Source organism: Cynara cardunculus (assembly GCF_001531365.2).
Source record: "Cynara cardunculus var. scolymus isolate 2C chromosome LG 1, CcrdV1, whole genome shotgun sequence".
NCBI lineage: Eukaryota > Viridiplantae > Streptophyta > Magnoliopsida > Asterales > Asteraceae > Cynara > Cynara cardunculus.
Window position 1 is genome coordinate 15783371 of NC_037528.1, and position 9407 is coordinate 15792777.

The following is a 9407-nucleotide window of genomic DNA, read 5'->3' on the forward strand; positions in this document are numbered from 1 at the left end:
TTGCGCACTAAATTTGATCATAGTTTCGATCGGTTAGGGTTAGACAATCACACATTTATCACAGCGATTACTCATGATTTCGATAGGTTATGGTTACACTTCATTGATTATGGTTTCAATAGGTTATGGTTACACAATCACACAATTATCACAAGGGAAGAGGAGAGAGTGGAAAAGAACGTGCAGAAAAAAAGATAATTATGACTAATTAAAATAAAATAAAATTTATAAAATTAATTAATTACATTACTGCCCTTATTAATTTATTTATATTTAATATAAGTTAATTTATTAATTAAAAAAGTTTGAGGTTATTAGATTGTTCTCGCATTCTCGTAAATCACAGGGGTTCTCGTTTGAACCTCCACCTATATATATATATATACATATATATATATATATATATGCATACATACACATTATATTATAAAGTATTTGATAGAAACTGCTAAAAACAATTTTTTATGCATGAAGTACTATATATTGATACATATACTTAAAATTCAACATTACAAGTAAATTATGCACAAGTACAACTTACTAAAGTTCTATTTTTGAATTCATGTAATTAACTGTGGATAAACATAATCATATACATGATAAACATCTCATTTTAAATATAAAAGATTTAAAATATAATTAGGATAATCATTGAGTTCTAACAAAATAATTAAATTTATTATCTTAATAAAAAAAGATATATTATTAAATTAAAAATAAATTGTTTCGTTATTAAATCTAAATTAAATTATAATAACAAAATTTGCATTAAAAAAATTACACAAAAACATAAGAACTTTTAAATAGTTAATTGAAACTAGTATCAATATACTTTTTCAAAATTTTAATTATGATATACTCAAATTTATATTTCATTCAAAATTAATTATCATTTTCTCAAAACCAAATAAAACCGTATTATATCGACAGATACAAAAAATAAAACGAATAAAATTGAAATCTCGTTGTATTACGCAAGTACCCTTTTAATATATTAAAAAGTGTATTGGATTGATGAATTTATAAAATATTATAATAGTATAATTAATCTTGAAATAATATAATTGAGGAATTATTAAAGCGCTATATATTCCAAACAGTATGTTTATGGATTTATATTTCGGGAGTTTATATACATAAAGTTTACAATTAATAACATATGAATACGAAATAATTATAAAGTTATAAAAAAATATTTCATTAAATGCTTCCAAAAGTTACATTCTTATTTATAAATCTAAAATATTTAAATTATCATAAAAATTTAAATTAGATAGATTATATCAAAATACACAACAAAATAACGTTTTACTTACAATAAAACATTTCATCTTGATAAATCATGGCACATAACAATATTTTATTTTTTTTACGTAAGTATTTTTTAAATTACAAGATTTTGACGGTATAGCATATTTCTTAACGTCTGCTTCAACAACAGTTATTATTATTACATACAACTTTATAAAATTTAATGTTTGAACTAAATAAATTAACTAATAACCGGGTAATAAACTTAATAAATTTAATCCATTTTTTGAATAAATTATTATCAATATCATTTAAGTCTTCAATTAAACATATTATATATAAAATTAGTAGCTTATTCTCTTTAATTTGTTACTGTTTTAAAATCTTAACTACATTTTAAAATTTGGATCGCTAGTTTTTATTTGAATTATATAATTACTAGAAGGGTACTCATGCAATGCAGCGAGATATATCTCAATTTTAATGTTTTATTTTATTCATTTTTTCTATCGATATAATACGATTTTACGTTGTTTTAGAAAATAATAATATTTTTATTTTGAACGAAATATAAATTTGAAAAAAAGAATATATTGATATTAGTATTAAATTAATTATTAAAAAGTTATCACTTTCTGTGTAATTTCTTTAATTCAATTTTTTATTATAATTCAATTTAGATTTAATAATAAAGTAATTTATTTTTATTTAATAATATAATTTTTATAAGGATGATAATTAAGTATTTTGTTAAAATTCAATTATTATTCTAATTATATTTAAATTTTTTATATTTAAAATGAGATATTTATCCTGCATTTGATTATATTTATCCGCAGTTAGTTACACGCAGTGTCGTTCCTGGAGTTTTTTATGCCCTGTGTGATGCTAAAAAAATGCCCCTATGCTTATTTTTAAGCAAATGAAATGACGAAATATACGATTTTACTAAAGGGTTTGGAAGCTAGTCAAGCTAGGCAACTCAACCCTATACCGAATTTTATTAATTAAAATGAAAAATACAAAAGGGGACATAAAAACCAAAAACCAAAACCCCAAATTACAAAATATAAATTTATCACATTTCAGAAACCTTTTTCAATAAAATCATTGTGATTTTTTTTAGAAACATTTTCAATGGGATTTTCAGAAACATTTCTAATGGGATTTTCAGACACATTTTCATGCCTAACAAATGGAACAATTTCTTGTTGTTTTTTCTTAATTTTTCTATTTTGTGTACCTGATGGTTGTGATCTAGAAAACATGTTTAATATGAAAAATAAGCAAAAAATAACCCAAGCAATATTAGTCAAGCATAGAAGGATAAAACCTAGATTAAGCTCTGCTTCCTTTCTTTATGGTTTTCCCTTTTCCAAGTTGAAATTAGTATGCTATAACCTTACTTCAATATTTGCAACTTAAAAGGAAAGAAAACTATAATTAGTTATTTAGTTTTAACCAAAATAGTAAACAGAATTCATAAGACCAAAGTGTGAAAGTGATAACCTATCTAGAGTGCACTATGCTCCAAAATAACAAATCTCATGTCCCGTTCAGTTTAAGCCCAATTAATAATGAAAATGAACCTATAATAATAGAACATAAGACCAAAATCAAATGGACAATCTAAAATAATGAACTTGACCCAATTTTGTTTTGCTTTCTTCTTGATTTTTTCAGGCATTTTTGGGCGATTTCCAACCAATTTTTCATGGGGCTTTTGATATTATAATAAAGACCAGATAAATGTTGATATTTTGATAGCAAAATCACTGAAACCATTGACAAGTAATCTTTAATTTCATTTTCTTAAAACTAGGGTTTTTCCCAAGTTTCCACCATCATCATATTGGACAGCAAGTCAACAACCATTACCATAAGAGAGCTTGTATTAATTGGAAATACAATGAATATATAATGCCAAAATTAATCAATTAAATATTACTATGTTAGAATTTATAAACAAAATCATACCTTGGTTTGAGAAAGAATGCAATCACCTTCCATAATTCCACTTCCAGTATCAGAATCCAGATTTGAAGAAATACAAATGCAATCGACTGTACCTAGATTTGAAGGATCGTAATTTGAGAAACAATTAAGGATTAAGATTTGAGAGTTTGTCGACAATCGTGTATCTGAGTATATATAGTTGGGCAGTCGGCAATGCATCGACTGATCATCAAGATCGATCCATCGTCCCATGGACAGTCGTTAGACTCGTTATCATTAATCGTCTTTCTCTGGAACTGGAACGTCATTTTCGAAAATCGAAAAAGTCGAACACTTAAAGAACAATAGAAATCGTCAATTTCAAATCGCCAGAGCCAATCGTCTTATGAACTGGGATGTGTCTATCCTATTGTCACCGATTAAAGTCTTTGGGTTTATTATTAACAGACCTGGTCAATTGGGTCTCTGTTTATAATTAAAGCCCAAGTCTTAAATTATTAAACTTCAAAAACCCAAAACTAATATTATATAAAAATGTGATGCCTCTCTGGGCTTTGATACCCTGTGCGGTCGCACGGGCTGCACGTGCCCAAGGCTGGACCTGTTTACACGAATTAAAAAATAAAGCTTTAATAAGTTGTAGTTAAGCACAATATATTTGTAATATTGAATTTTAAGTAATATGCATCAATATACAGTACTTCATGCATAAAATGTCGTTTATAAGAATTTTTGTCAAATACTTTATAATATAGTATAGATACGGGGAAATTTACTCTCACACGCTATTTATCTTTGGTGTAATCTCAACCATTTAACCTCCATAAAGGCCACATTCTATTTGTAATCCGAGTACCATTGATCACTTATCCTTTGGTGAATGATGCATAAGTTAAAACTTTAAGGGATGCTTTAAAATACAAGAAACTACAAATGATATCGAATACAAACAAAATAAATTCTTAAAATTAACGAAAATAATTCCTTTAAAATCGATAAAAAAAGGAAACTGAAAAAAACCCCATGGGAACCATATTTAATAAACTATTTTAAACAATGAAATGGATAAGACGATAGACACGCGGCAGAGAATTATTCGTAGAGATGATTACAGTCGAAATGACAACAGCAAAAGTCAAAAGCAATGGCAGAGATTTGAAGAGATCGGCGAGAGGTTACGTGGTAGCAGCTCAATGGATAATCTTTTATACAATTGATAAGGTTTCATCCTAAATTTTGTTGCTATTCAATTTATTTTCCTGTCATTAACGTTAAATTGATTGTAATCGCACCATCACCTTCATTTCATTAATGGAAGCTCCCCCTTAACTCCCTTGTCTTCTTTTTCTACATTTAATAAGCTTCATTCTTCCTCTTCCACTGGGTATGCAGATCTCCCACAGATACGTATACAATACATTATAGAGTACATGTATATATTATATTGTTTATTTGGGTGCCCATAAAGTGTTTGATAATATGCATGAATATGAATAAGCTTTTTCATTTCGCCCTCCCCAGCAAATACGTTATCTTCTGAATTCTGATATATACGTGAAAACCAATATCTGTAAATATCAATCATTATCTCATATAATATGTAAAATGGAAAAGATGGTACTGGCAAGCTAGTTTAAGCAGGTTGTTACAGAACTCTTGATGAACCCTGTTAACTGGATCATATTTATATGGATTGACAGTTATTTTTCATGGATTGCATCACTATTGCTTCATGTTTCTTGTGCCACAGTAGCCTTCATTATGCAGATTCTAAAACAAGTGTCATGCCATACTTTTAGGTTTATGTACAAAGAACACCCAAAACAGCACCTTTCTTCAATATGATATGTGTTATGAGATGCATTTGCTTTTGAAACTTACTGATTTGTTGATATGTACTTTTTTGTTTTCAAAGACACATGGCTTTGGTTCCAGTATGCTTCAAAATGTGTTATGAAGACCAAATTGTAAACAAGGGAGCATGCTTCATTCCTTGTACCACTGATCAAGATGTTTTTGGAGGCATCTCTCCGGTTTCAAATCACAGAGTTAAGACAGTGCGTTTTTGCTATAATTCTGTTGGTAATTTGATGAAACCAAAATACACAGGCATGGTCAAATCTGCAAACCATTTAAGATCTATCTCTGCCAGTGCATCAGAAAGGGAGAGACTTTCCAGGTTTGCAATAGGGTCTAGTTCCAGAGAGAAGCAATTGAGATCACTGGATTCTTACTTTCGGAAATCCAAGAATGATAGAAATCAGCCTTCTCCAAGTTCTTTTTATGATGACGGAGATGCACACAGTAGAAGTGCTCAATCCACCGATCAAAGGGGACTTGGACCTGTAGGTGAATCTTTGGGTCAGGTTCTTGATAGAAGCGGCCAATTCAACGCAGAAAGGGAACTGTCTTCTGTTGATGAACATCTGAAACTCGATAGAGGTAGCTTTGATTAATTATCATCACTTGATGTTTGCTATCTATTGCTCTTTTCTAATTTCTTATTATCTATTGCTCTATTCTAATTTTCTTATTCCTTCCTTCAGACCTTGTCTCATCTGCTACTAAGGAAGAAACTTCCCACCCCACACTAAATCTTGTCAAGAATGGGCAAGGAACCCAAGCAGAGGTAGATGATCAGGGTGGCTCCAAGAGTGATTATGATGAAACTTCCGGTCTCTACATAATGTAAAGCATTCATCTACCTCTTAAGTGAACATCATTCCCATTGTTATTACTTTTTAGATTCTCTATGTACATATATTCATTCATGAATTGACTTCATATCTGAATTCTTTTGGTTGCAGAAGCACAATGGCTTCCATAAATATTGCAGTTTATCTGTTTGAAATTGCAAGTCCAGTAAGGAACTCTGACCTGGAACTCTTTTCAATTCCAGCACTCTATGGAGCAAAGATAAATCATTTGATCTTATACGGAGAATGGTGGAGGCTACTCACATCAATGTTTCTGGTACAAGATTGATGATTGGGTTCGTGCCATTCTAGAATTGTTTCATTCTATACTCACTGAAGTAACCATCTGGGATTTCTAAAAACGTTAGAATGATTTACACAAATGATATGCATAATAAGATAGATGTGTCTACCTTAAGTTCCTTTGAATCAAACAAAGATCATTAAAGTATGCAACTTTTAATTCTGAAAATTATAACTTACCTGTTGCAGCACACAGGGATTGTTCACATCGGGCTTGGTTGTTGGGTGCTGCTCACATTTGGTCCTCAAGTTTGCAGGGTGTATGGTCGGTTCACCTTTTTCTTGATATACATACTCGGTGGACTCTCGGGGAACTTCACCAGCTTTCTTCACACCCCTGATCCAACTGTTGGTGGAACAGTAAGCAAAGAACAATATCATTCATTTCAAATTTCAAAGTTGGTCTTTCTGCACATATTGATGTCTATATCACTACGGGTTACTGATTCAGTTTCGTTTCAATATGATCAGGGACCAGTTTTTGCTATCATTGGAGCTTGGCTGATCTATCAATATCAGAACAAGGATGCAACTGGGAAGGATGTTTATGAAAACATGTATCAGAAGGCAATCCTTGCTACAGCACTGGGCTTTGTTTTATCCTCTTTTGGTCCAATTGATGAGTGGTGAGCCCAACTTCACATTCTTTACCTTGTACCTTTGGCTGGCATATCTAAATGATTTTAATCTCATTGCTGCAGGTCGCATTTCGGCTCAGTGTTCACTGGCATAGCTTACGGCTTCTTTACATGCCCCACACTACAAATAGACGATTCATCGTCTCAAAAAACTGGGAAAGATGATGGGATCAGACTCATAGGACGAAATGTGGATCCTTGTAAATCACTTCTGTTGTTCTCCATTTTTGTTCTGGTCCTGAGTTCTTTGTTTATCATTACTGAACCTCCCCTGGGTTCAGTAGCTTTAGACACCCTTCTGTGATATCCACACCAAAATAGTATATATACACATATACATGCATATATATATATGTAGATAAATAGTATATATACACACATATACATATATGTGTCATGTGTGTGTGTAGTATACACCAACATAAAGATAAGCTCTACTATACTAAAAATGTAGTTTGGTTGTTGTTTTACGTGGTCTTCTATGTAATATATATGAAATGTAATCCTTTTTGGTTGCTTTAATCGAAAAAGGTGCTATTGGTGCAATTCTATCTCATTTTGCGCTTGGGTTTTGACTGGAATGACGTGGCTCCGAGTATGTGTAGGTGGACTATGTGCATGAAGTCCACATGTATGATGTGAAGAAAGGCTGTCGTTTCCTATTTATGAATAAAGTTAGAGGAATTTCTACTTTTAGTGTTTTCTACAAGGTTCTAAACGTTTCTGAACAACCAATTGAATCTTTTGGGGGACAACTTGTTATACATTATGTGTTATAGGTTGTACTTTGAACATACGAATCATCTTCAACAAACATTTGGGCATGGAGTAGTTGTTAATTTACCAGATAGTTTAGATCCACCCAAAGCTTTCTTTCCCTTCAATTCGACATCAAGGTCTCTGAAATCGAAGACTTAACAATGGAGGTGGGGAAGATTGGCAGAGGTTTAATGGTGCCAATGTTGGCTGCCAACTTTGTAGTGAACGTAATCGTCATCGGACTTGCCGGCTGGTCTCTGGATAAGTACATCGACGGCGAACAGAACCACCCTCGTAAGCTCTCTCAGTTTATCTGTTTATAACGTAATTGTAGGAAGATTTGGGGAGGATGGATTAATATGTAGATGGTGATGTAGATTTGGGAGGGAATCCATCAACGACGTACATGTTGGAGTTTGGATTACTTGGAGGTGCAATCGGAATGTGTTCGTTGGCGATGGGGTTGATGCATCATCGAGCTTGGCGTAGTGCCAGTTTGGCCAGTGCTGCTTCTTCGGCATTCATCTCTTGGGCGATTACTGCTATTGCTTTCGGGTACTAAATTACTGATGTTTTTTATTTCAATCAACAGGAGTTTTGAGCATGATGTAGGTTTCTGAATATAGGTTTGCTTGGAAGGAGATCAAAGTGGGAGGACGAAGAGGAAAACGTTTGGTATTGATAGAAATTGAAGAATCTGAATTGATGTGTTTTGTGTTGATTTGTATATGATGAAATTGATTGTAAAACTGCAGCAAACACTGGAATTGTTCATAACTATATCGACGTTCAGCCAGATGCTGTATCTGATGCTTCTTCATGCCGGAATATTTAGCCGGAAATATGGACCGGATTATCTCAGCTACAGGGACGATGTCGTTATCCACCGTGTTCCCACCCATTCACCGTCCCGGCCCACCACATCGTCTGCCGACTAACAATAGATTCCATATTGAACGACAACTCTGTTGTACATTCTATCAGATGGAAGGGGTGTGATTCGGGGGTCTGGATTCTATATTGTTCTTCCTTGAATGAAATGTATAATGTTAATGATTAAAAAATGATATGATTGTGAGAAATCATCAAGTAATTGGATTCACAAAACAATATGAAATTGGGCGAAAATCATGTAAGAAAGAATGTTATGACGAATAATGTAAAAAAAATATGAATCATAGATAACTTTTAATCTCATGTACATTCATGAATTATGCTTTAGATAAGAATTGATACGGTGTATTTCGATAAATCTGATTAGTGTCGACATTTAAGATTAATTTAAGGGTAAAGATATTTTCTCACACTTATTACTACTAGAAGCGTATCCGCGCAATGTAACAAGATACATCGTGATTTTAATATTTCATTTTATTCTTTATCTCAATCGATGTTATAATATGGCTTTATGTGATTTTGAGAAAGTGATGATGTTTTTATTTTTGAATAAAATATATGTTTGAAGATATATCATAAAAATTTGACAAAAATATATCGATATTAGTCTTAAATTAACTATTTGAAATTCCTCATTTTTTTGTGTAATTTTTTAATTCAATTTTTTTATAATTTAATTTATCTACAATAACAAAGTAATTTATATTTGGTTTAATAATATAATTTTTTATAAGGATAGTAATTATTTATTTTGTTGGAACTCGATAATTATTCTAATTATATTTTAGATTTTTTATATTTTAAAATAAGATGTTCATACTCTATTTGATTATGTTTATCCGCAGTTATTTATACGAATTCAAACATCGAGCTTTAATAAGTTGTACTTATGCATAATTACTTGTAA

General features: G+C 31.2%; 2 protein-coding genes across 2 annotated transcripts; both read left to right on the plus strand.

Annotated features, from left to right (window-relative positions):
* Nucleotides 1-4538: 4538 nt before the first annotated feature.
* LOC112514865 (RHOMBOID-like protein 9, chloroplastic) lies at nucleotides 4539-8798 on the plus strand. The gene is made up of 10 exons (XM_025121498.1): nucleotides 4539-4591; nucleotides 5123-5649; nucleotides 5754-5895; nucleotides 6015-6180; nucleotides 6396-6566; nucleotides 6678-6832; nucleotides 6908-7897; nucleotides 7981-8158; nucleotides 8230-8278; nucleotides 8359-8798. Exons 2-7 carry the CDS (start codon nucleotides 5127-5129, stop codon nucleotides 7146-7148), a joined length of 1398 nt encoding a protein of 465 aa, XP_024977266.1. The 5' UTR covers nucleotides 4539-4591; nucleotides 5123-5126; the 3' UTR covers nucleotides 7149-7897; nucleotides 7981-8158; nucleotides 8230-8278; nucleotides 8359-8798.
* Nucleotides 7765-8541, plus strand: LOC112517083 (membrane protein PM19L-like). The gene is made up of 4 exons (XM_025124440.1): nucleotides 7765-7897; nucleotides 7981-8158; nucleotides 8216-8273; nucleotides 8359-8541. Exons 1-4 carry the CDS (start codon nucleotides 7765-7767, stop codon nucleotides 8539-8541), a joined length of 552 nt encoding a protein of 183 aa, XP_024980208.1.
* Nucleotides 8799-9407: the final 609 nt, after the last annotated feature.

What these genes read in the sequence shown, in the direction of transcription:
- LOC112514865 (XM_025121498.1), top strand. Translation starts at nt 5,127, where the DNA reads ATGGCTTTGGTTCCAGTATGCTTCAAAATGTGTTATGAAGACCAAATT. An exon ending in ACATCTGAAACTCGATAGAG is followed by an intron (nt 5,650 to 5,753) that starts GTAGCTTTGATT and finishes TCCTTCCTTCAG; the next exon opens with ACCTTGTCTCATCTGCTACT. An exon ending in ACTTCCGGTCTCTACATAAT is followed by an intron (nt 5,896 to 6,014) that starts GTAAAGCATTCA and finishes TTTTGGTTGCAG; the next exon opens with AAGCACAATGGCTTCCATAA.
- LOC112517083 (XM_025124440.1), top strand. Translation starts at nt 7,765, where the DNA reads ATGGAGGTGGGGAAGATTGGCAGAGGTTTAATGGTGCCAATGTTGGCT. An exon ending in CGGCGAACAGAACCACCCTC is followed by an intron (nt 7,898 to 7,980) that starts GTAAGCTCTCTC and finishes ATGGTGATGTAG; the next exon opens with ATTTGGGAGGGAATCCATCA. An exon ending in ATTACTGCTATTGCTTTCGG is followed by an intron (nt 8,159 to 8,215) that starts GTACTAAATTAC and finishes AGCATGATGTAG; the next exon opens with GTTTCTGAATATAGGTTTGC.